Source organism: Dipodomys ordii, unplaced genomic scaffold (genome assembly GCF_000151885.1).
Source record: "Dipodomys ordii isolate 6190 unplaced genomic scaffold, Dord_2.0 Scaffold2, whole genome shotgun sequence".
Lineage (NCBI taxonomy): Eukaryota > Metazoa > Chordata > Mammalia > Rodentia > Heteromyidae > Dipodomys > Dipodomys ordii.
Window position 1 is genome coordinate 293,616 of NW_012267218.1, and position 26,927 is coordinate 320,542.

Sequence of the window (26,927 nt, forward strand, 5' to 3'; positions counted from 1 at the left end):
GGCAAGGCAGGCTGTACTGGGGGGAAGATGGGGATGGGTAAGTGCGGGGGGGGGAGAGGGACCGGGCAAGGCAGGCTGTACTGAGGCAACCATGGGAGCTCTCTTCTTGATCTGTCTATAAATTTGAACCACTCCACAAATAATGTCTATTTATAAAACAAATGAGCACATCAATGCTCATCTGTCTTCCTCTGGACGTTTCAATTTGGAATCAAGAGACTATCAGACGGCCCCCCTGGTAAGCAGTGCCCTGGTGACGGTGGTCGCTGGGGCAGAGGCCTGGGTACTCACCTCTTCTGACACTTTAAATCTCCGTAGCAGTGCCACAACCTTCTGCTTGAAGTTCTGTTGCTGCAAGACAAGAAGCACAGAGCCAGGAATGACACGGGAGCTAGACCCATCGGCAGCGATGTCATGCCTGGGCCTCGAGGTGGCAGCCAGGGGAGAGGAGGTGCAACTTAATCACTGAAATTCTGATGAGTATGTGGAAGGCTATCAAGTGTAGTTGCAGGTGTGTTTGCAACATTTGAATGCACAAGCTGAAGTCAGACTTAGAATGCCCGGGGGAACTGACAGTCCTGGGCTGTGGAGGAAGGCTGGCTCTGTGCTTTTGCTGGCAGCCGGCACAGCCTTTCTCGTGACTCCAGCCTCCCAGGAGACACAGGCCTGAGGAGGTGTGTGCACGGAGATGGCCAAAGTGCCAGGCTTAGCAGGTCCACGAGGCAGTCCCTCAGTCCCTTTACAATGCCAACCCTGTCCAGGGAGGGCGACTCTTTGTTTGTCTTCTCGCCGAGGGGTACTGAGGGCTGAGGCTTCCCCCTACATTATGGGCACAGCAGCCTCACGGCCTCACTCACACCTGCTGAAGGGGGGCAGTCCTGCAGAAGTGCAGCCTAGCTAGCACTGGGCTCCAAAGGGGCTTGGTGCCCACTGTGAACACTGTGCCAGCTGAGAATAACCTGAGACACTCCTCAAGTTTTCCTTTTACAGAAGAGACTTGACAGCCACCTCCTGTGCCCACAGAACCAGAGGCTAGGCCCTAAATAAACCATTATTGTGCCAGGCACTGGTGGCTCATGTCTATAATCCCAGGTACTCAGGAGGCTGAGACCTGAGGATCAGGGTTTGAAGCCAGCCAGGGCAGAAAAGCCCCTACTCAGGAAAAAGCCAGAAGTGGAACCATGGCTCATGAGTGGTAGAGTGCTAGCCTTAAGCAAAAGAATTTTAGGGACAGTACCCAGGCCCTGAGTTTAAGCCCCAGGACTAGCACCAAAAACAAAACAAAACAAAACATTATTTGTGCCAGACACTGGTGACTCACCCCTGTAATCCTAGCTACTCAAGAGGCTGAGATCTGAGGACTGTGATTCAAAGCCAGCCCAGGCAGGAAAAGTCCATGAGACTCTTAGCTCCAATAAACCACCAGAAAATTGGAAGTGGTGCTGTGGCTCAAGTGGTTGAATGCTAGACTGAACAAAAATGCTCAGAGACAGTGCCCAAGCCAGTACCGATAACAAACCAACAAAAAGTTACTTTGGGGGCTGGGAAGGTGGCTCAGTGGTAGAGCGCTTGCCTTGCATGCATGAGGCCTGGGTTTGATTCCTCAGCACCACATAAGCAAAAAGAAAAAAAGCCGGAAGTGGCGCTGTGGCTCAAGTGGTAGAGTGCTAGCCTTGAGCTGAAGACCTGAGGGACAGCACCCAGGCCCAGAGTTCAGGCCCCATGATCTGACCCTCCCCCCCCCCAAAAAAAAAAGTTACTCTGCCACACACAGGTTGTGTCTGGAAGCTGAACTGGAGAGGATCTTCCTCTGGCCTTGGCTTGGGGCCGTAGGCAGCCGCTGGCCACCCCAGCCATGGCTCCACACTGCAAGACCATTGCAAGAGGTCTGCGCATCCTCCACACCCAGGCCCATCATCCCTGGGCCTCAGGCAACGCCATCTCCACCCTCTCCACACCCCCAAACCACGCCCAGCCCTCCCCTAATGTTAGTAAATCCAATTTCCACCGACCCTGGTCATGGACGTCGTTCTTACTATCGATCGCCGCTGCTTCTTGGGCTTTCCCACATCAAAGTCGTCCTCATCCAGATCCTGCAAGACACACATGACTGAGGGTGTGGTGTGCCCGTCCTTCCTGCCTCCCACAGCCCCGAGGGGCCACACACTCGGTATGTGGAGCTGGACACATGAAGCCACTTCACCCCTACACAACTGTGTATGGCGAGGGCTGAAATGAGGGCCTCCAAGGTCCGCCCATTACCTGCCCCTGTACAGCATCATCGCTGGCCTCCTGCTCCGAGGAAAAGCTCTCATACTCCTCCTCTGAGTAGTTATCTGAAGAATAAACAAACGGAAGGGAAGGCACCCTGAGATTCCGCCTGGTGCTATGACAACAAGGTGATGATCCAACCACAGGTGGTCCCTGCAAGCAGGGGACCACAGGAGACAGCCCACACCAAACAGGGACTCGGGACTCCAGCCCCGTGGCCCAGACTGCGAGAGCCCATGACAGAAGGTCACACGGCTGTGGGGCTGGCAGAGCTGACAGTGACACGGCTGTGAGCCGCTGAATGCTGCCCCACGACAGGACTAGCACCCATCAAGGCATCGACCCCTCGGGGCCTCCGCACTGAAGGCACTCAGGACGTGAATCTCATGGCCACAGCACAGGCCCACAACACACAGCGCTGCCTCAGAGCTCCCAGGTCAACATGCTCTGCTTCTCCCCCAAATTCTCCAGCCACTCTGGACCATCCTGCTGGTCAACATACACATGGCCAGGAAGTGGTGTGTGCAGGGTAGCAAGGGCAGGGGGCACAGATTCACCTGTGGACTTGGTCTTGGGCCCAGCTTGCATGGCGCTGTCCTCGTGATCAATGGGCTGGCTGGACAAGGAGACGATCCAGATCTCAGCCACCTTGACGGAGGCCTCCTTAATGCTGCTGCAGAGATTCAACACCTGGCCGCCCTCGGAGGGGTGCTGCATTACCTGGGGGACAGGTTTCTAGAAAGTTCTACCACCTCAAGCAGCCCTCACATCCAGGCACAGGGAGTGTGCTTGGCAGGCAAGAAACAAGACTGCAGAGAGGAGGCCAAGCAGGACACAGAAGGACCAGGGGCCTGGATGGACAGTCGTGGGGGACATTGGACCGAGGGACAGTCGGTACCAGGCTTGGGGTGGGTACAGAGGAGCTTCTACAAGCCACTTGGCTTCGGATGTCCCCGGCAAGACCTCAGGGACAGGCCAAGCCGTCCGCCTGAGTATGCCTGCTCCCCAGCCCGGGGCCTGAGCACCAGCCAAGCAGAATGATGGTGGGGCTGAAGGTCAGTTAGTGGTACCTGACCAGCCTCCTAACCCTTGAAACCCACTGTCCCAGGACCGTGGAGGAGAGGCCACCAGCACAAGCCAAGCCTCCAGTGGGGCTGGCTCACAGGATGGACAAGCTCCTGAGGCCAACCTTGTCAGAGAGAGTGCTCAGCAAACCAGAGAGGGCAGCGAAGCCCGGCACCAGACCCAGCACTGCCCTGGGCCCTATGCTGCATTGGAAACATGCGCGGGCAGCTTTCAGACTCACCGAGCCGGCCTTTGCAATTGGGAAGCTGCCTCTGGGTCACCTAATCAGATCCAGATGTTAGGTTTTATGGGGTCTTTTTTTTTTTTAATTTGATGCTTGATATGTGGTACAAACTCTAAATCAGCAAATACATTTTAAGAAAGCTCACACAGGCTGGGTGCTGGTGGCTCACGCCTATAATCCTAGCTATTCAGGAGGCTGAGACTTGAGGACTGCGTTCAAAGCCAGCCCGGGCAGGAAAGTCCATGAGACTCTTATCTCCAATGAACCAAAAGGCTGGAAGTGGAGCTGTGCTTCAAGTAGTAGAGCTGTATCCTTGAGCAAAAAAGCTCAAGACCCTGAGTTCAAGCCTAGGATCAGGGAGGGAGGGAGGGAAGGAAAGAAGGAGGGAGGGAAGGAAGAGAAAGAAAGCTCACATGGCTTTTACCATGACTGTCAGGAAGGTTAGCTGCAGGTCTATACGAACACTGAGCCACTCCTGGGCTTTTATGTGCCCATGTGCATTCAGACGACACAATCTGCTGCACACTGCAGATCTACCGAACTCTGCAGACTCAGCTCCAAGCACTCACCATCTACCTAGAGTGGCCTCAGCCTTGGCAGTGAGAACAGTCTGCTCACACCAGCACCTGCTCCGGAGGCGGAGCCCTGCCACATCCTGGCGATGGGCTGCTGCAGCTGGGGTGTGCAGTGGACCACAGCCCTTCAGATCGAGGCCAGCTGACAGGGCATAGCTGCCGTGCCTCCTCAAAGCCAGCTCTGCAGGACCTCAGGTGAGACTGGGCCTCTTGCCCTAGAAATCCTGATCTCCTCCACTGGGAGGACAGGACAGAAACCAGCCTTCTGCCACTCTATGGGGATACCTCAGGCCGGAGGTGCGGGTGGGCCAGCGGATGTTCTGCATCAGATGGGGTCTCAGGTTGGCCAGCACAGCTAGGCCTACTGTGGGCTGGGGGCAGTCTCACCATAGTGTTGCTCCCAGCCTATCTCTGTGTTCTATAACACCCCTGCACCTGCATGCTCCTCACAGCTGACTTATCTTCAGAGCCAGGGGTCCGTAACCTGAGGCCAGGAATACTCCTGAAATGCCATTCTAGACAGCGCCAGTCCTCACTCCAGCCAGGATACAGCCACCTGGCTTGGCTCTGAAGCACCAGGGCACCCTTGTTCAAACAGCCCACCAGATGCTGCTGCCGCCCACCGACCAAAGCAAAGCTCTGACGTCAGCTCAGCCTGTGCCCAACTCTCCACAGATCTCTCTGTTTTCAAAAAGGTGTTCAGGGCCATGAGAAACTGCTTAGGAAACCAGGCTCAACAACGGGGGAAAACAAGTGCCCTCCTTGAAGGAAAAGAAGCAGCAAGCTCTGGTGCAGCCTGGGGCCCTGCGGCTGAGTCCTGTGGGGCAGCCCAGGAGTGGCACAGGCTGCACAGGGCTCTCACCAATCTGAGTGGAGTCTACAGGACCTGACAGCTCCTCCTGTCTCCACTGCCCTGGGATATCCCAGGCATATTCCTGGTCCTGGATAGTGCCCTTCTTTGCAAGGCCCCAGGAACCAAAGACGACCCTTCCCATGTCTTCTTTCTGACTGCATCTCCAGCTACTCCCGGGACACCCAGTTCAGGGTCCTTGGTATCCTGAAATCCTCAAGCAGAGGACATGATGGGTGGCAAGTTGGGTCATCTTTGCTGGAGACCCCTGGGCCATGTGGAGGGATGGCCCTGCCCACTTCCATACACTGGCAGAAACCCTCCCTGGAGGACCTGCCTTCCAGTCCAGCACCAGCCAGCATTAACGCCAGCCTTAGGATTCTCCCAACCCCTGGTTTATCACCCACACAGAAGTTCCCCACTGCTGCATCTAGACCAGCAGGGAAACCCAGGCATGGGGCCCACAGGCATGGCCTCTGAGTCCTTTCACACCACCCCTCAGTGAGGTCAGGGACCAGCTTCCCCTCAAGCTCACCAGCACCCACGGTGACACACATGACCACGCAGCCACAGGCCAGTCAGGGACCAGCTTCCCCTCGAGCTCACCAGTGCCCACGGTGACACACACAACTATGTGGCCACAGGCCAGTCATCAGGAAGTTAGCTTAGCACAGCGGAACCAGGGCAGGCCCCAGTGCATGGGGTGGAGGGGTGCTGTGCTGGGCCTTGGCATGCACAGGCGGGCTGAGCAGGGCCTAGAGTGTGCAAGAGGACTGATCCGGGCCTAGAGACTGAGGTCTTAATGGGTGGAGATGCTCTCCCAGCACAGAGGAGGGAGTTCATGGAGAGCAAAGGGGTGGACTCGGGACCACAGGGACTGAGTGAGGGAGACATGGGGACAATGGGCCATGGAGACAGGAACCGTGGATCAGCATTTGAGTCTTTGCCTAGAGGTAAATGATAGGCATTAAACCCACAAGTGCCACAGTCAACTGAACCTTTGGGGTGGTCATGGGACTTGGAGAGCTGGGGAAAAGTCTAATGGACAGGTCACTCAGCATAAAGCAGAGAGGAGGGGCTTGAGAGAGGGGAAGTGGTAGGCAAGGCAGGCGCTGGACAACACAGGAACTCTGGTACGAGTGTGGAGGGTGGGCAGCAGAGCTATGTGTATGGAGGGTGGGCGGCAGAGCTATGTGTGTGGAGGGTGGGTGGCAGAGGGGTGTGTGTGTGGGGGGTGTATGGGTGGGTAGATGGAAGAGGTGGGTGTGGGGCGATGTGGGTGGAAGAGGGGTATGTGTGTGTGTGTGTATTGTATAGGAAGGGTGGGCGGCAGAGGTGTGTGAGTGGAGGGTGGGCGGTAGAGATGTGTGTGTGTGTGTGTGTGTGTGTGTGTGTCTATGTGTAAGGAGGGTGGGCAGCAGAGGTGTGGGGGGGAGAGTACAGCCCCGCCTGCTGTTCCCTGCCTGCCCCATGACAGCAAAGTTCCGAAGCCTAGAGACAAACTGGCTGAGGTTAGCCTCAGCCCGGCAGCCCAGGAGCATCCTCTATGCCCACAAGCCCCCATCATTTCACGCACCCCATCAATACCACGGACTCCTATGACTCCTATTGTTTAGGGTTTGCTTTCCTTGTTTTGGATGCCCATCCTGAGTCTTGATCTCAGAGCCTGGGCACTGTCCTTGAACTTTTGTGCTCAAGGTTGGCACTCTACCACTTGAGCCATAATTCTACTTCTGCCTTTCTGGAAGTAATTGGAGATAAGTCTCACAGATTTTCTACCTGGACTGGCTCTGAACCATGATTCTCAGGTCTCATCTGTCCAACTGCTGTCCCCTCAACTGGGCTGCTGGGGCTAGGCGAAGACTAATGGGATGTCCAGCAGGGTCATCTAGAAGGACATCTCCAGGACACTTCCCAGGAAAGGCACTAGGTCAGAGGGCCCCGGCTGTCCTCCAAAACAGGACAGGTTGGGAAGCAAATTGCATACACAGGGCTGCAGTGCAGGAGCAGTGAGTTAAATAGCTCAGGGGCCAGGGATCTAGGATGAGGCTGGAGCCCAGCCCCAAGGTTCTTCTGACCACTCTGAGGACCACTGGACACGTAAGAGAAGCAACCTGCACAGATGCTCTGGGGACAGACACATAACACACACACACACACACACACACACACACACACACACAACTGAACATGTAATGGATATGTAAGAGAAGCGACCTGTGCAGATGCTCTGGGGACAGACGCATAACACACACACACACACACACACACACACACATGCAGCACAGCACCAGTCTGCTACTCACCTCAGCCATGTTGATGGAGCCCATAGCCAGCGTCTTGTAGCCTAGGATTGTCCGGTTTTTGTACCGCTTTCTGCGTTGTAGCATGATCTGGAGTTTGTTGCCTTCTCTCTTCAGGAAGTGTGGATACTAAGAGCACAAGCAAGCGCTCCTGGGGTCTGGCACAGCACTGTACCTGTACCCTAAGCCACCTACACCCAATGTCTTTGAGGAATGCCTGCAGACCCTGCAAGGGCCTTCCAGGGCTACCCTGGGGCCCACAGCGCTGCCTCTGCCCACCCCACCAGGAGCCAGTACATCAGTGAGGGTATCTCCCCTCAGCATGGCACTAGGAGCTTATTTTCTACATTAATGGCTGCTAACTCTAAGCTGAGACATTTGGGATGAGCCCATACATGCATGTGCACCTCTGGAAGGATGCGCAGTTCCCCAGCAGCTCCGCTCTCCAGGGTCCAGTGTGGCCCTGGCCCTCTGGTATGTTCTTCCATCCTGGTACACTGTGCACTCTCCAAGCCAACGGCCCGGCAACAGTCCCCCCCCCCCCCACAGGCTGCCACACACCAGGACCTGCAGCTTCTAACCGCAACTCCCACAGGTTCTCAGAGATCACAAGAGAACTCAGGATGCTCTTGCATGCCTACACACACTTTTCAGAAGCCATATGGCCATGGAACAGGTGATCCGTATGCTTGGTAAACTGCACCTCAGGAAACCTGACTCCCAGGAAAAAGTACACAATCACATCCAGGCCACTACAAAACCCAAAAGCTGTGCCGATGAAGGCAGGCTCCATGAGGCCAGCAAGATGAGCCAGGGCAGACAGAGCCAGGTGGATCAGGAGATGTGGCCATGGGTAGGGTGGAGGCCAGCACTGGCAGGGACTTGCAGATTTCCCTAAACCACAGCCCTGTGTGAAGATTATTTGACTGGGGGATAGGAATAAACTGGGGCTCATCTGGCTTTCTGAAGAGAGTTGGAATTCCCTATTTCAAATGAGGGCTGGGGAGTCTTCTAACAGCCCCATATCAAATAAGCGGACAGCTAGTTCCTCTTTACCACAGGCTATAGCCCACATACTCAAAGGGCTTCCAGCTTAGAATTCTTAGTTTCCACATATTCCTGACTATCTTAACATCAGGGCAAAATGCTTCTATAATTGATTACCTTGATATTTTGTCTCCATCATTGCATCTTAACCAAAGGGATGAAAACACAACAAAGCCAAAAAAGTTTTCTAATTCTTTAAGAATGAACCAAACTGAGCGCTGGTGGCTCCTAGCTACTCAGGAGGCTGAGATCTGAGGATCATGGTTCGAAGCCCACCTGGACAGGAAAGTCTGTGAGACTCTTATCTCTAATTGATCACAGAAAAAGCCAAAGTGGCACTGTGGCTCAGGTGGTAGAATGCTAGCCTTGAGCCAAAGGAGCTCAGGGACAGTGTCCAGGCCTAAAGTTCAAGCCCCAGGACTGGAAAAAAAAAAAAAAAAAAGAACCAAAATGAAGAGCTGATGTAAAAAAAAAGGGAGCACCCAACATTCAGAGTACTAGCTGGAAACTCCCAGTCACCAGGGCACTAACCGGGACATGCTCACCACCAGGGTATACTGGCCAGGGATGTTCATCACCCAGGGCTCTGATTGGAAATTATCCATCACCCAGAGTTCTGATTAGGGACTGCCCACCATCCAGGGCTCTGGCCAGTGTCAAGGGTCCTAACCAGGCATGTCCATCAGCTAAAGCTCTGACCAGGGACTGTCCATCACTGAGGTGTTAACCAGGGAGTACCTACCATCTATAGCGCTGATCAGGTAGTGTCCATTAGTACCCAGGGTGCTGACAAGAGTGTTATTAACCTGACCAGGAAGTGTTTACCACCCAGGCACTGACCAGAGAGTACCTGTCACCCAGGGCCCTGAGCTAGGAGTGTACCTGTTGCCTAGGTGGTCGACTCACCTGCAGAGAGAAGGTGAGGGCAAGGTCAGTTTCCACTTGTCCACTTGGGGGCAGTACAATCTCATGAGAGCGCAAGATCCTTTTGGAACCCTTTGAGGAAAGACATCCAGTATAAGAAGGGTACCTTAGTCTGTAGTCCTAGCTACTCAGGAGGCTGAGATCTGAGGATCACGGTTTGAAGCTAGCTTGGGCAAAAAGTCCATGAACCTTTTCTTTTCTTTTTTTTCTGGTCGTGGGGCCTGAACTCTGGGTCTGGGCACTGTCCCTCAGCTCTTCAGCTCAAGGCGAGAACTCTACCACTTGAGCCACAGTGCCACTTCCAGCTTTTTCTGCTTATGTGGTGCTGAGGAATCAAACCCAAGGCCTCATGCATGCAAGGCAAGCACTCTACCAATGAGCCACCTTCCCAGCCCTCTCCTTTCCTTTCCTTTTCCTTTTTTGTTGGGTTGTGGGACTTAAACTCAGGGCCTGGACACTGTCCCTGAGATGTTTCCGCTCAAAGCTAGTAGTCAACCACTTTGAACCATAGCACCATTTCTGGTTATCTGGTGGTTAATTGGAGATAAGAATTTCACTGACTTTCCTGCCTAGGCTGGCTCCAAACCACAATCTTCAGGTATCAGCCTCCTAAGTAGCTAGAATTACAGGCGTGAGCCGTTGGTGCCTGGTTCTGTAAGATTCTTACCTCCAAGTAGCCACCCAAAAAGCTGGAAGTGGACCTGTGGCTCAAGTGGTAGAATGCTAGCCTTGAACACAAATAGCTCAGGTACAGTGTCCAGACCCTAATTTCAAGCCCTAAGACTGGCACCAAAAATTAAAAAAAGACACCTTAAACTTAAGCCAGCTGATGACATCATTACTCCATGCTCTTTAATTGATCAGGCTAGAGCCTGGGTTGGGAAGCATTGAACACATAATTCCCAGGGCCCATTGGGGACATTTATCAGGAGTCTTAATAATTAAAATACTGATTCTACCACTAAGATCTGCCCAAGAAATCAGAGATCAAGAATGAATGCAGCAGGGTGTGATGACTAACAGGAGGCTGATCAGGTGAATTGTGATTCATGGCCAAGCTCATACAAAAAGTTTAGGAGACTCAGTCTCAATCAATAGAAACTAGGTGAACCAGGCACTAGAGGCACACTTCTAATCCTAGCTACTTAGGTGAGACCTGAGGATTGAGGTTTTTTGTTTTTTTCTGAGGATTGAGTTTTGAGACAGCTGTGGAAGAAATGTCCAGGAGATTCAATCCCCGAAATAACTAGCAAAAAGCCAGGCTGTATGCTGGGTGCTGGTGGCTCAGGCCTGTAATCCTAGCTACTCAGGAGGCTGAGATCTGAAGGTCACAGTTCAAAACCAGCCTAGGCAGGAAAGTCCACGAGACTCTTATCCCCAATAAACCACCAGAAAACTGGCAGTGGTGCTGTGGCTCAAGTGGTAGAGCCTCACCTTGAGCTGAAGAGTTCAGAGACAGCACCCAGGCCCAGAGTTCAAGCCCTATGACTGACAAAAGACAGACAGACAGACAGACAGACAGACAGACAGAAAGAGAAAGAGCAAGAGAGAGAAGGAAGGAGGAAGGGAGGGAGGGAGGAAAAGAGAAAGAGAAAGAAAGAGAAAGAGAGAAAGGAAGGAAGGAAGGAAGGAAGGAAGGAAGGAAGGAAGGAAGGAAGAAAGAAAGAAAGAAAGAAAGAAAGAAAGAAAGAAAGAAAGAAAGAAAGAAAGAAAGAAAGAGAAAGAGTGAGCCAGGCTGAGCTGGGCACCGGTGGCTCACACCTGTAATCCTAGCTACTCAGCAGGCTGAGATCTAAGCATCATGGTTCAAAGCCCTCTCAGGCAGGAAAGTGTGTGAAACTCTTATCTCCAATAAACCACCAGAAAGCTGGAAGTGGTGCTGTGGCTCAAGTGGTAGAGTGATCGCCTTGAGCTGAAGAGCTGAGGGACAGTGCCCAGGCCCAGAGTTCAGGCCCTACAACCGACACACACACACACACACACACACTGTGAGCAGTCCCTGCACACACACACACACACACACACACACACTGTGAGCAGTCCCTGCACACACACACACACACACACATACACACTGTGAGCAGTCCCTGCAGAGGCCCCTGCAGAGGCCCCCAGAGGGACCTGGGAAGCTAGAGCTGAAAAGCCACGTCTCATCCCCTGACAGTACATCTGGTCCTGGTGGGACCCCAAGCAGGGTGGCCTACAGACATGGTGGGCCGTGTGGAGGGACCTGGGGCTGCTCTTCACCAAGAGAGTGGCTTATCTTTCTGCAAGAGCCTCATAGAAAACTATCACAAGGCCTGTCACACGTTCCCTGAAAAAAACCAATAAAAGGTGGGACAGTGTGGGGTCAGGGTTCTGGTCCAGAGCTGGTCCCCTCTTGTCTTCTGCTCCTTATGGGGTCAAAGCCCCTCCCTTCCTGGGAGGGCTCTGAGAGCCATGGGTGCCACTGTCCAGGGCCCACTGGCCGGCTCCGGCCTGTGAGGCATGTGCATGCTCACCTGCATCTTGACAGCTATCACCACAGACATGAGCTCCTTCTCCAGCTCCCTGAGCACAGCCAGCTTCTTCAGGGTCAGGCTGCACAACCTGCAAGGAAGCAGGGTTAGTCTCAGGAAGTTCCCAGGCACCTGCCCCACGCTGCAGTTGTCCCCTGCAAGGCCCACTCCCCACCTACTCAGGAACCTGGAGCTAGGTAGAGGAGGCAGACCAGAGAGAGGAAATCCGAGAGCCTGGCATGCGAGAGCGCAGAGCAGAGGTTCCCAGAGACCAGAGTGCGGTACAGCCTGAGCCCCGCTCCCAACTGTGAAAGTACAACACAATCCCGCATCCTACACAGCCACCCACCGCCAGGCTGGGCCTCCAGCCATCCGCCTGGCCCCACAGGTGCCTGTGAATACTCCTTTAGCGCCACTTTTACTTCCACATCCTGTTCTGGCTTGGAGATGCTGTCATCCTGCCTCGGGGTGGTGTGGGTGACACACCACACCCAGTGGCTTGTCTGCAGAGAGTAGACACATAGCTGCCACGTCTGCATCTGCAGAGCCTGACATGCATGAGCACATATCTTCCCGGAGGCACCCGTGCCACATATGTACATGCACACAAGAACACACACACATATATATGCACACAACCCTTTAGAACAACTCCACAAAGACGGCCAAGGCTCCTGGCTTTCAAAATGTGAGCATGTGGTTTCTAGAAGCTTCTCCACAGCTCTCTTTGAAGCATGATCACTTTTCTACTTCGATAATGGTTTAAGATACTGTATACAGCACAGGTAAGTGTGCTCATCCAGATGAAGATACTGGCCACTTGGCACACCTCTGAGTTCTAGGACAAACAAGTCCTTGTCTGTGATTGTCTCTGTGGGCAATCTAGACTTGGGCATCCATCCTGAGCTGCTGCTGGATCATCAACACCTGAGTCTAAAGCAGCAAGCAGGCAGGCCGAGGAGCTCGCCCCTAACCCCAATGTGCACATCACGTGTCTCTGGCACATCACGTGTCTCTGGCTCCACACCCGAGGATGTGGGGACCTGAGGTCTCTCACCGCCCTTCCTACCCAGGCTTCAGAGGCACTGAGTCAGATGAGCTTGGGCTGGGCCACAAGTTCCTTGGCTCAGGGTCTTGGAGTGGCATTCGCTCCATGAGCACACACTAGAAACCCCCTATCCCTATAATTAAGATGAGGCCCTGTCCTGTTCTAGATGCTCAGGTAACCACAGTGAAGTTACATGCACCCCACTGAGAGCTGGGAGCAGTGAAGGAAGACAGGAGCTTCTCCCAGCAGGGTGTGCCAGACAGCAGGGGCAGCAGCTCAGAGGCCGCCTGTACACCAGAGCGAGCTGTGGCGCTCAGCAGGACAGAAGGTGGAAGGTAAGGGCAGATGGCACATGCTGCGAACACTGTGTGTGCTGGGGGGGGGGGCGTCCCCAGGCCAACGTCTGCCACTGTGAGCAACACCTACAGGCCCACCAAAGCCACCAGCCAGGCTGTGTGACTCCCACAGTGGCCCTAGTCCACAGCCTACTGGGAGGCAGTGGATGCAGACACGCCCAGGGAGCTGACTCGCCGGCCCTCTGCATCTGCAGAGGCTCCTGAGGAGCCATGCCAGGACCCAGCGGGCTGCGCCTGAACTGCTCTGAGGGATAGGGAGGAAGAGGAGAACAACATAGAGTCTCGTCAGACTACTCAGGATGTCACACAACTGAAAACGTGTGTCTTTCTGGAATCTTCTACCTATGAACTTTAGATCATGGTAGAACTCAGAAAAGTAAAACTGAAGAAAAGAAAACCAAAGCCAAAAGTAAAGATGACAACCATAACGGAAGGAAGTTGGAAAGCCCTTAATTGCCTGGGGAACTGAACAGCAGCTGACCCCTTGGTCAGACAGGGCATCTCCAGGCTACTTGGGAGGCAAGCCGAAAGACTATCAGGCAAAGCTAGTATCTTGCATTTTCTCTCTTTTCTTTTTGGTGGTGGTGTGGGATTTGAATTCATGGCTTCGTGCCTAAGTCAGCCAGGAGCCCTTTAATACTTTAGTTATTTTTGAATAGTTACCTCACGTTTTGCCAAGGGATAGCTTAGACTGCAACCCCTCTTTACAATTTCAGTATAGCTGACAGGCACACACGGACACATCAGCTTTTGATAGGCTTGCAAACTTTTGCCCTGCTAGCCTTGGGGTGTTGAGCTTCCCCATCTCAGCTTCCTAAACAGCTAGGATTACAGTTGGGAACTACTGCCTCCGGTGTGAAGCTCTGTCCTAAAAACAAAGTGGGGGCTGGGAAGGTGGTTCAGTGATAGAGTGCTTGCTTTCCACGCATGAGACCCTGGGTTCGATTCCTCAGCACCACATAAGCAGAAAAAGTTGGAAGTGGCACTATGGCTCAAGTGGTAGAGTGCTCGCCTTGAGCAAAAGAAGCTCAAGGACGGTGCCCAGACCCTGAGTTCAAGCCCCAGGACTGGGGAGAAAAAAAAAAAAGTGGTCCGAAGTCAAAGACTCAACTCCAACTAAACACCAAAAGCTAGAAGTGGAGTCATGGCTCAAGTGGTAGTGTTAGCCTTGAGCAAAAAAGCCTAGGGACAGTGCCCAGACTCTGAATTCAAACCCCAGGACTGGCATATACATGCCTGTGAGTACGTACGTGCACACGCACACACGCGCACACACAGACACACACCCCCCCAAAATAGCTGGTTGCCACTGGCTCATATCTGTAATCCAAGCTTCTTAGAAGGAGAGTGGTTCAAAACTGGCGAGGTAGAAAAGCCTGTGAGACTGTTACCTTCAATTAGCCACCCAAAAAGGCTGGAAGTGGAGCTATAGTTCAAGTGGTAGAGTGACAGCCTTAAGCAAAAAAGCTAAGCAAGAGTACACGACCCTGAGTTCAAGTCATATGTATGCATGTGCTAGCACGCATGCAGATGTGTGTGCAAACGCACACGCACGCACGCGCACATACACACACACAACCTTAGTACCACCAAATCACAACTATTACCACTCTAGAAAAAAGCATAAGGAAGGAGATAACCGAAGTAAAATCAGAAACAACTAAATTGAAAATAGAGAAAAAAAAATGTTGAGAAGATCAGCAAATTTCATTAAACTTTTATCCAAGGACAAAAAGGAGTTTTATCAGAAAGAAAAGATAGGACTACAGACCTCAGAGTAGGAAAGTAGACCAGGGAGCCCTGTAAGAACTATGAACAATGAAGACACAATGTAACAAGCACTGAAAGCAGCCAACCACCAAAACTCACCAAGCTGAAACCAGTAAGGAGAATAGTCCTACTTAGTAAGTCTCATTAGGGCTAGGAAGGTAGCTTAGTGGTAGAGCACTAGCCTTGAGCTGAAGAGTTGAGGGACAGTGTTTAGGCCCAGAGTTCAAGCCCCACGACTGACCAAAAAAAAAAAAAGAAAAAGAAAGAAAGAAAGAAAGAAAAAATCAGTATGGAGGTTCTTCAAAGTTATAACCACAGAACTATCAGATGATCGTGCTATTCCACCCAAGACATCCATGCACAGGAATGCCACAGTCAACATACAATGGAGACACCTGCACACCTCTGTGTACTGCAGCACTATTCACAGTAGCTGAGCTATGGAATCAGCCTAGATGCTGGTGACAGATGATGGATAAAGAAAATATGACATATGTACATATATACAGTGAAGTATTATTCAGTCATGAAGAATGAAGTCAAGCTGGGCACCTGTGGCTCACACCTATAAACTACTCAGAAAAAGCTGAAAGGGGCACTGTGGCTCAAGTGGTAGAATATTAGCTTTGAGCAAAAGTTCAGGGACAGCACCCAGGCCCAGGGTTCAAGCTCCAGGGCTATAAAAAAAAAAAAAAAGAATGAAGCCATTGTCACATTTGAACTAGCTACTTAGGAGGCTGAGATCTGAGAATCTTGATTTGAAGCCAGCCTAGGCAGGAAAGGCCATGAGACTCTATCTCCAATTAACCACCAGAAAACCGGTAGTGCTGTGGCTCAAAGTGGTAGAGTGCTAGCCTTGAGCACAAAATCTCAGGGACAGCACCCTGAGTTCAAGCCCCACACCTGACAGGAAAACGACCTGCCCAGTACCATCAGACTCTCTTTCTCCCGCCCTCTCATAACCTCAGTGGTAAAGACCTTGTATTAAAGGCATGGACTCCAGACCTTTAGGAGAAAGGCCTCGTGGGATACACATTGGCAGAGGGCTGTAGGGCTCATCCCTTGCTCTTACATCACACCTGCCTTTTTGTTTCTTGGACACAGGTGGGCAGCCTGTTCCACACACTCTCCCACCATGACGTGCTGCCTAACCTCAAAACAAGAAATGGGGCACCAGACCACAGCTGAAGCTTCAACATTATGAGCCAAAACAAATTTTTCTTTATAGGTCGGTTATCTCCGAGGTCTGCTATAATGAATGTCAGAAAGCTGATACAGAGAACTGTTACCAAGAGTGGGGCCACTGACGAGGCCGTCCTGACAAGAGTGCAGAACCTTTGAATGAGCTTTTGGAAGGAATCTGGAAACTCTGGAAGAGCAGGCTAGAGAAACTCTAGGATGTGGAGAGTGCAGTCATTCATGATAAAGACATTCTGCAAAGCCGGGTGCCGGTGCTCACATTTGTAATCCTAGCTACTCTGAAGTCTGAGATCTGAGGATTGCAGTTCAAAGCCAGCCCTGGTAGGAAAGTCCATGAGATTCTTATCTCCAATTAACTACCAGAAAACTGAAAGTGGCACTATGGCTCAAGTGGTAGAGTACTTGCCTTCAGCTGAAGAGTTCAGGGACAGCACCCAGGCCCAGAGTTCAAGACCCATGACCAGAAAAAAGAAACAAAAACCTCACTCTGCAAAGTCAGGAAGGGACAGCTTGCTCTGTCTACAGAGTTTGTGTAAAATGCCCAAGGCGACTACTTCCCCTGCCAGCTGCAGCCAGCGCAGCAGACAAGCAAGGGGAAGAAAAGGCATGAGGACAGGAAAAGGAAAAGGAAAAGAACCTTCATCTGCAGACACCAGGACTGTGCGTGTAGAGAATCCAAGGAATGCAGGAAATGTGAAGACCAGCTCTGAGAACCAGTGAGCTTCATGAGACCATAGGAGGCCAGATCACCCGTAAAAAGCGATCACACGCCGCATGCCAGTCGCATGCCAGCCGTGAGCAACTGGAAGTCAAGTGCTAAACCATCCACTTGGTTTTGTGTGTGTGTGTGTTTTGTCAGTCATGGGTTTTGAACACTTGGCCTGAGCACTGTCCCTCAGCTCTTCAGCTCAAGGCTAGTGCTCTACCACTTCAGCCACAGCGCCACTTCTGGTTTTCTGGTGGTTTATTGGAGATAAGACTCTCACGGACTTTCCTGTCCAGGCTGGCTCAGATCTCAGCCTCCTAAGTAGCTAGGATTACAGGTATGAGCCACTGGCGCCCAGCAAACCATTCACTTGTATAGCATCAAATACTCAAATCTAAAACAAACATAGAGCTGCATGCTACACTACTGATGCCCAAATAGACAGAGGAAATCAAAGATCCAAACAGAGCCCACCATGCTCATACGTGCCTGGTAGTTCTCCCCAGACTCATCTGTAGGTAGGATACTATTCTGGTACAACTCCAGAAGCTTTTGTTGTTGTTAAAATCAACAAAGTGAAGGCACCGGTGGCTCACACCTGTCATCCTAGCTACTTAGAAGGCTGAGATTTGAGGATTGTGGGCTGCCGCCAGCCAATGCAAGAAAGTCCGTGAGACTCTTATCTCTGATTAACCACCTAAAAGCCAGAAATGGAGCTGTGGCTCAAGTGGTAGAACATCAGTCTTGGACCATGCCCAGGCCCTGGGTTCAAGTCTTATTACTGACACACGCACACATGCACAAGCACACACAGAAATCTCAGAGCTGAGTCTTGTGCTCAAGCCTATAATCCAAGCTACTTGAGAGGTGGAGATGAGAAGAATCATGGAAGGTTAGGTGAAAGGTTAGTTAGATCCCATCTCAACCAACAAAAAGCTGATTTGGTGGTATGCATCTGTCATCCCAGCTACACAGGACAATTGCAATCCAAGCTAGTCCAGAAAAAAACACAGGCTCTAAATAACTAAAACAAGAAGGGCTGAGGAAAATTGGATAAGTGGTAGAGGACCTGCCTAGCAGGTCCAAGGCCCTGAGTTCAACAACTAGTACCATTAAAATCCAAAACTCCGTCGATCTATACAATGGATATGACATTCAGGTAGCACTTACTGGGAACCCGGCAAAGTTAAAACTGTAGCAGCATTATTCTGACACAAAAGCCACTGTCAGGAAGTCAGAGCTGAGTCCATCCATTCTGGAAAAGATAAGGCTAATAGGACAGAGAGAGATCAGAGGCTAGAGTGGCCCAGGTGAGTCCAGGGTGACTATCACATGATGGCCAGGATTGTCCAACATTCTGGGCCTACTTGAATATGAAGACATCGAAATCTACATTTGTTAAAACTCAGAGCTATATAACTTAGGGACACAGGAAAAGGAACTTTACCATATATCTTTTTTTTTGGTTGGTCGTGGGGCCTGAACTCTGGGCCTGGGTGCTGTCCCTCAGCTCTTCAGCTCAAGGCTCTTGAGCCACAGTGCCACTTCTGGCTTTTTCTGCTTATGTGATGCTGAGGAATGAACCCAGGGCCTCATGCATGCAAGGCAAGCGCTCTACCACTGAACCACCTTCCCAGCCCTACCATATAACTTTTAAAGAAATGAAAAAAAAAAAGTGCTGGTGGCTCACACTTACAATCTAGGTACTCAGGAGGCTGAGATCTGAGGATCATGGTTCAAAGCCAGCCCTGGAGCTGGGCGACAGTGGTTCATGCCTGTAATCCTAGCTACTCAGGAGGCTGAGATCTGAGGATCACAGTTCAAAGCCAGCCTGGGCAAGGAAAGTCCGTGAGACTCTTATCCCCAATAAACCACTAGGAAACCAGAAGTGGTGCTGTGGCTCAAGCGGTAGAGCACTTGCCTTGAGCTGAGGGACAGTGCCCAAGCCCAGAGTTCAAGCCCCACGACCAACCAAAAAAAAAAAAAAAAAAAGCCAGCCACGGTAGGAGAGTCCATAAGACTCTTATCTCCAATTAACCATCAAAAAGCCAGAAGTGGGGCTATGGTTCAAGCTAACCTTGATCAAAAGATCAGGGACAGCAGAGCCCAGGCCCTGAGTTCAAGCACCAGGACAAAAAAAAAAAAAAAGTCCACAATCCCATTAAGAGGCCTGCTGAGCATGAGTATTACTGCCTCCTCTGATACTGTGTCTGCTTGCAACTGGTGAGTGATGGCCCATCCACTGAAACCTCCTGAGAGCAGAGCCACTGTTGGTTCAGAAATGTGAGGGGGCTCAGAGTACCCACCAATGTGGCTTATAGGTATTCTCTCTCTTTTTTTTAGGGGGGGGAATATAATTTATTTTTATACTAATTTTTTATTGTGATTATGTGATTACATAAATTTCACAATTTCACAGTATTGTAGGATAGTGATACGTAAGTCACAAACACATTCTAACCTTCCTGGGGCAAATTGTCTTTAACGTGGTCTATAAAGTTTATGAGTTCTATGGGCTTTGACAATACAGTTATTTCTCCCACATCAGATGATCTTTCCTTTTGCTTAGCGTCAGCTGTTCCCTCTTTCCCATCTGTTCCCTCCCTCCCATCGCTGCCATTGGGCTGCTTAGTTCGTTTTGATCCATGTCCAGTGCAGCTGATGGGTCTCACTGTTGTATGTTTTCCCGTTTCCCTGTTTCTGTGTTGTCCTCCTAGTTTCCCTTCCGTGTGTACATATGTACCATATATATGATCAGCAGCATGGGGTCATTTAGTAATAATTCGACCAGCTGAGTGGAGGTCCTTTGTTTCTCAAGTCTTGTTAACTTTGTCGTATCTCCTTACATTTTGGATTTAACATCCACTTATCAGGGAGACCATGTCCTGTTTTGTCTCTTTGCTCTTGGCTTACCTCACTCAACATGATTTCTTCTAGTTCCATCCATTTCCCTGAGAATGCCATTGTTTTGTCCTTTCTAATGACTACATAATATTCCATTGTATATAGGTAACAAGTATTCTCTTGAAGAGACAAAGAGATGTCCCACAGAAGACAATGTGTCCCCAACACCTGATTCTCACTGTCCTGAGAAGATGGTGTATCCATGACTGGCCAAGGTTGCCAGCTGTCTCTGGCAGGCTGCCCACACACCCATGCTGGCTGTGTGGCAGCTTCCCCTCTGTGGACAGCCTCTGGTCTGGGGATCAAGCAGGGATGGTGACCAGGGCTACTTCCCAGATGGCAGGTCCATGTTCATTCCTTTCCCTTGCTTCAATGACAGAGCTACCTTGTACCAGATTAGGGGTGGAATGCTGCCTGGACAGAGGCCATCAGTAAGCTGGGATATGGTTAGCCTTTCATTTCTGGCTCCCAGTTACAGAAATGCCTTGTGCCCTAGACCCCCAGAGCCAGCCAATGCCAGTGGACAATACATGCGGCCAGGTCAGTGTTTACAAGTAGTTACGAGAAGCTCTGCAACTCGACAGGTTTCCTTGGCCATGGACTTCCTGTCGATTGCTGTTGAGTCCTTTGCCTATTTTTCCATCAAGATGACTTTCTATACATGTCTAGAAATTCTGTTCTTCTAGGCACCGGTGGCTCACGCCAGTAATCCTAGCTACTCAGGAGGCTGAGATCTGAGGATCACGGCTCAAAGTCAGCCCAGGCAGGACCGTTTGTGAGACTCTTATCTCCAATAAACCACAGAAAACCAGAAATGGCGCTGTGGCTCAAGTGGTAGAGCGTTCACCCTTAGCTGAAGAGCTCAGAGACAGCACCCAGGCCCAGAATTCAAGCCCCATGACTGACAAAGAAAAAAAGAAAAAAAAGAGAAATACTGTGTTCTAGGTATTAGTCTTTGACTAATATCTCCTCCTCTCTGAAGGCTGCCACTCAAATTTTTAATTTTTAATATATTCTAAGCATGTTTCCCAGAAATTATAGTCGTGTTTTGTTTTTCAACAGTAGTGAGGCCTGACCCCAGGGCCCCATAGCAAACACTCTACTACCTGAGCCATGTCCCCAACTTTCTCCTCTTCCTGTTTTTTTTTCAGATAGGGTCTCTAATTTCCAGGCTGGCCTCAAACTCTTCATTCTCCTGACTCAGCCTCCCCACTAGGTGGGATTACAGATGTGTATCATCATACCTGGCTTGTGCCTGGCCTTCTGCCAACTCACATATCATTTTAGTTTTTATAACTCATTTAAATTAATTGTATCTGGTAAGAAACTATCTTCAGTTAAAACTAAGACTGAATGTTGTGTTCCCCTCCAAATTCACGTTGAAATCCTCATCCCAAGGTGAAAGAATCGGAAGCGAGGCCTTTGAGAGAGGAGCAGGTGATGGAGGTGGAGCACGATGAGATCACAAGGATCCCAGATGGCTGCTACTTCTGTCCTGTGAGGACATGCGCAAGGGTGGCTCTGGCCCTCAGTGGACTCACCACAGGTAGTCGGCCGGCACCTCGACCTGGATTTTCAGCTTGGAACTATGAGGCTGCGTGTCTATCTGGTGGCAGCAGCTATGTCCAGTGACTCTCAGGCCACACAGACCCTAGCTCTCATTAAAGTTGCTTGTCATTTCATATGCAGTTTGCTTTATTATTACCGTATTTGTGTGATACTAGAGCTTGAATGTAGAGCTTGTACTTGCCAGACAGGTATCCTGCACTTTTTGCTTTAGCTGTTTGTTTTTTGTCGGTCCTGGGGCTTGAACTCTGGGCATGGGCACTGTCCCTGTGCTCTTCAACTCAAGGCCAGCACTTGAGCCACAGCGCCACTTCTGGTTTTCCAGTGGTTTATTGGAGATAAGAGTCTCACGGACTTTCCTGCCCGGGCTGGCTTTGAACCGTGATCCTCAGATCTCAGCCTTCTGAGTAGCCAGGATGACAGGTGTGAGCTACAGGCACCTGGTTAGCTGTTGTTTTGTGTGTGTGTGTGTGTGTGTGTTTGTTTTTGTTGGTGGTGGTGGTCATGGGGCTTGAACTCAGGGATTGGGTGCTGTCCTTCATCTCTTCAGCTCAAGGCTAGTGTTCTACCACTTGAGCCATAGGGCCAATTCTGGTTTTCTGGTGGTTTATCGGAGATAAGAATCTCATGGACTTTCCTGCCCGGGCTGGCTTTGAACCGCAATCCTCAGATCTCAGCCTCCTGAGTAGCCAGGATTAGAGGTGTGATCTACTGGCACCCAGCTAGCACCCTTGAACCACAGCACCCCTTCTGGCCTTTTCTGTGTATGTGGTACTGAGGAATGGAACCCAGGGCTTTATGTATGCTAGGCAAGCACTCTACCACTAAGCCACCTTCCTAGCTCTGGCTTTTTTTTTAGTATAATTTTATCGTTATTATTATTAGGTGTTGTACAGAGGGACTACAATTCCGCAAGTCAGGTAAGGAGTACAATTCTGCTTGGACACCATCGCCCCTCCTTCCCTTTCCCCTCGTTTCTCCCTCTCATCCCTGCCCACAGTTACACAGTTCATTTTTTACATAGAGAACACTGAATATCATGACTGTATTTGTTCACCCTTCCTCCCTCCATTTCTGTACTTCTTTTTGTCCCTCTTAAAAAGAAACAACAACAACAAAAACCTTATTGCTCTAGCTATTTTTTAAGAGTCTCATGGTTTTGGTTTTTGTTTGGTCAGTCGTGGGGCTTGAACTCTGGGCCTGGGCGCTGTCCCTGCGCTCTTCAGCTCAAAGCAAGCGCTCTGCTGCTTGAGCCACAGCGCCACTTCTGTTTTTCCAGTGGTTTATTGGAGATAAGAGTCTCACAGACTTTCCTGCCCGGGCTGGCTTTGAACCATGATCCTCAGATCTCAGCCTCCTGAGTAGCTAGGATTATAGGCGTGAGCCACCGGCACCCGGCAAGAGTCTCATGTTTAATCCTGGGCTTGGGTACCAGGGTAACTAGCTGAGATGACAGTTTCACACCACATGCCCAGCTGCTGGCTGACGTGAGGTTTCTGCTCTTTGCTGGGCTTGGCCTTCGAGCAAGCCCCCACCCCCCATCAGTCACTAGAACTCATCCATCTTGCAAGTCTGAAGTTGCACCACTGAACACACACTGCCCATCCCCTCTCTGGTTCTGGCTTCCTGTCTCTGTGATTGTGACTCCACTCCGTGTGACAAATACATCAGTGTTTGTTCTTTCCTAACCATCTTACTTCACTGGGCACAGCAGCCTCAGGTCCATCTGCATTACAGCATGTGTTGGAACATCCTTCCTTTGAAGGCTGAATAATGTCCCACCCTGTGGACAGAACATGTTTTGTTTACCTGTCCTCTGCTGGTGAGTACTCAAGCTGCTGCTTCCTCTTGGCTACTGTGGATTATGCTGCGACAGACATAGGTGTGGAAATGTATCTACCAGTCCTACTCTAAATTCTTCTGAATATATACTTGAAATGAAATCTCTGGACCACAGGGTACCTCTCTGTTTAACTGAGGTGTCTTCATCCCGTTTTCCACAGCACAGATACACTATTCCACATTCCCACCAACAGTGCACATGAGATTGGTTTTTAACTTGCATTAAGCCTTTTGTCAAGAGGGTTTCTCTTGCAGTTGCCTCCTAGAAACCCCTAGGAGGAAATCAAGACTCACAACCTCTCTCCACACCACACAGTGGAGGCCAGAGGCCTGCAAGCTCCAGGCAGAGCAACAATAATGGCCGACTGTTGCTCTTCTGAGTTCCTGTCCCTGGCCTCACATCTTCTCTCAACCTGTCTGTGGGATGAAGAAACTGGTCGAGCCCAAAGTAGGTGATAAAGGTACTGGCCAGATGACCTCTGAACCCTAGACCCCTGGGCTCCTCTGGGAATCACAGCCCAGTCTTCCTGGGCCACCCTACTGGTGGTCCAGGAAAGCCAGCCTGAGGTCATTCCAATGGCTCCTAAAGGGCCTGTATCTCCTTTATCATCTCATCCTCAGCTCCAGGACTGCATCTCCATATCATCTCTTCCTCGGCTCCAGGCCTGGGTCTCCATCATCCTCTCTTCCTAGGCTCCAGGCCTCTGTCTTCATCATCTCTTCCTCGGCTCCAGAACTGTCTCCTTCATCATTTCTTCCTCGGCTCCAGGACTATGTTTCCTTCATCATCTCTTCCTAGGCTCCAGGCCTGGGTTTCCATCATCTCTTCCTCGGCTCCAGGCCTGTATCTCCATTATCTCTTCTTTGGCTCCAGGACTGTGTCTCCTTCATCATCTCTTCCTCGGCTCCAGGCCTGTATCTCCATTATCTCTTCTTTGGCTCCAGGACTGTGTCTCCTTCATCATCTCTTCCTCGGCTCCAGGACTGTGTCTCCATCATCATCTCTTCCTAGGCTCCAGGCCCGTGTCTCCTCCCCCATCTTTTCATAGGCTCCAGGCCTGTGTCTCCTCCCCCATCTCTGCCTAGGTTCCAGGCCCGTGTCTCCATCATCATCTCTTCCTCGGCTCCAGGACTGGTTCTCCTTCATCATCTCTTCCTAGGCTCCAGGCCCGTGTCTCCTCCCCCATCTTTTCATAGGCTCCAGGCCTGTGTCTCCTTCATCATCTCATCCTAGGCTCCAGGCCTGGGTCTCCTCCCCCATCTCTTCCTAGGCTCCAGGACTGGTTCTCCTTCATCATCTCTTCCTAGGCTCCAGAAAGAAGCAAAGGGGTGCATATGTGACGAACCACCATCTCTGCCCAATGTCTCTCGGCAATTTCAATAAGGAAAAGCCTCTGTAAAACCTAGTCAATGTCCTGGCCATGGGGGTCACCCACAGACCCGCCTCACCCCACCACCCCAGCTCCAACTCATCTCCTGGACAGCCATGCTACTCCACACTGCCCATCCTGCCCCAAGAGGGCTATGGACTGTCACACTGCACCCTTTCTAGTTCCCACCTGCTCTCTCCAAGATGACCTGCTGTCCAGCAGATACAGCAACAGATGGTGATGGACATGGGTCTTGGGAGGGCCCAGGTCCTGCTGCAGACCTGCCGAGGTATGCTGAGAAGGTGAGTGGACACAGTGGGCTCCAGACAGGGCGCCAGGAGCAAGTGTGAGTGGGCACAGCGGGCTCCAGACAGGGCTCCAGGAGCAAGTGTGAGTGGGCACAGCGGGCTCCGGACAGGCGCCAGGAGCAAGTGGGAGTGGGCACAGAGGGCTCCAGACAGGGCTCCAGGAGCAAGTGTGAGTGGGCACAGTGGGCTCCAGACAGGGCGCCAGGAGCAAGTGTGAGTGGGCACAGCAGGCTCCAGACAGGGTGCCAGGAGCAAGTACATATGGTAAGTGTGTTCTGGACAGCGCAATCTGTGCTTCAGCCCGCACTCTGGTTCACAGGCTCTGTAGACTGGTAGAGATGGGCAATAACCTAGCCTCCAGGAGAACAGGGCAGCTGTGGGGCAGTCTGGCATGGAAGGCCTCCAGGGCAAGTCACCAGTTCACACAGCAAGCAAGTGGCTGAGTACATCTCCCGAAGCTCTCACACACCCAGGGCTGCCTTGGCAGGTGCGTGAACGTCCTCAGCGTAGGTGAGGACACCCACCTTCAAGTCAGGCAGGTGGGGCACCTGACCTGAGGGGCCACTCTGCAGGAGGTGACCTGTCTGCTCCTGTACTGTCTCCAATGTTCTACCGGCCCGCTGCCAAGAGCTCAGGTTTACCAGCACCGCTGGGGCTCACAGCAGGAAGTGGGGGCAGGAGGGGGAACTTGGAGACCCCCCCCCCACAGGGCGCAGAGGCTCTCCACAGCACCAGCCGCCACAACAGGCACTCACCGCTGGCATGGGGACACCGGCACAGCGCCTGCACACACCTCGCAGCAGTCCCTCCAGCGGCCTTCCCTTGTCATCCTCCGGCCAGCCCCCCAGCTCTCACTCCCCCGCACCCGGCTCTGACACTGGAGTCCCCAGCCCACTGCTCAGTCCACCACCTCACAGGGTCCCCACCATGAGCCCCACCCAGGCCATGTCACCACCAGAAAGGCCCTTACCCAGAGCAGGGGAGCAGATCTGTGGCCACCTCTGCAGCTTTGGGAGGGCTGAGCTACCTCAATGGCAGAACCCAAGGAGGACAGAAAAGCATTGTGCACCCTGATTGGCACTCTGAGAACACTAACAACCTCCTCTTTCCTCCAAGCACCTGGCAAGCACACAGTTAAGACCTCAGCCTTGTGTGAGGCGGCACGTGGGCCCCAGACTGCTGACCATGAGCTTTGTTAGGAGAGCAAACTAAAGAGCCTTTTGTGTCCAGAAGCCACCCCTATGGTATGTATAGCCAGCCTGGCTCCCCACACCCTCCAGGCAGGGGAATACCACAGGACAGCGCCCTAGAGGCCTTAGCATCCTGCCATGTATCTTCAAGGCTGCCCACAGGATGGGGCCAGATCCCACTGTGGTGAGTGACTGAGGAGAGGACTCTGGTTAAAGGTCGCAGGTCGCAGCCACACCAAACAGGTGAGGAGATTCCTCACGGAGCAGGCTACGCACGTGGCCACGGCCTTACCCCTCACGGAGCAGACTCCACTCATGGAGCAGACTCCACACATGTCTGTGGCCTCACCCCTCAGGAAGCAGGCTCCATACATGGCCATGGCCTCACTCCACCTGCTGGGCGCTTGTCTCCCTCCAGGGTCCCCAGGTTGCACTAGGGTGGCCTGGAACACAGCCAGCTCTCAACTACTGAGCTTCGCTTTCTCCAATGTTCAAGCCTTATCTGAACATAGCTGCTCCCTGCTAATGAGGAGAGAAGGCCAGAGGTGCCCTCAATGCCCACACTGCCAGTGCTCAAGGATAGGCCTCTAAGGGCCAGGACCAGCCTGGTCACCTTCCTGCCACAGCAGAGGCCAGTCCTGTCCAGGGATAATAGGGACGGGCAGAGGTGTGGCCAGGGTCTGGAACTATAGGAAGGAAGGTGACAGGGGGACCAGAGCCAGGGCACAGCACAGCCAGCATGGACGGGCCACGTGTGGTACCTGTGTGGAATACCACATCCCCATGGCACATGAACATCTGCGGCAGGAGGCCTTGGGGCCGTGGAGATGACACACACACACACACATACACGCGCGCGCGTGGGCGCACACACACACACACACACACAC

At 51.8% G+C, this 26,927-nt stretch overlaps 1 protein-coding gene across 1 annotated transcript in view; it reads right to left on the reverse strand.

Annotated features, from left to right (window-relative positions):
• The window catches only part of Pacs2 (phosphofurin acidic cluster sorting protein 2), a 52,277-nt gene extending 25,860 nt beyond the window's left edge, over window positions 1–26,417 (reverse strand). Inside the window, exons 1-10 of the mRNA XM_013012708.1 lie at window positions 26,330–26,417; window positions 24,821–25,002; window positions 21,303–21,367; window positions 11,781–11,868; window positions 9,262–9,351; window positions 7,312–7,437; window positions 2,829–2,991; window positions 2,263–2,336; window positions 2,013–2,093; window positions 292–351 (exon numbers count right to left, since the gene is read on the reverse strand). Of these exons, the coding sequence (XP_012868162.1) occupies window positions 292–351; window positions 2,013–2,093; window positions 2,263–2,336; window positions 2,829–2,991; window positions 7,312–7,437; window positions 9,262–9,351; window positions 11,781–11,868; window positions 21,303–21,367; window positions 24,821–25,002; window positions 26,330–26,417 (1,017 nt within the window). The remainder of the gene's footprint in view (window positions 1–291; window positions 352–2,012; window positions 2,094–2,262; window positions 2,337–2,828; window positions 2,992–7,311; window positions 7,438–9,261; window positions 9,352–11,780; window positions 11,869–21,302; window positions 21,368–24,820; window positions 25,003–26,329) is intronic.
• Window positions 26,418–26,927: the final 510 nt, after the last annotated feature.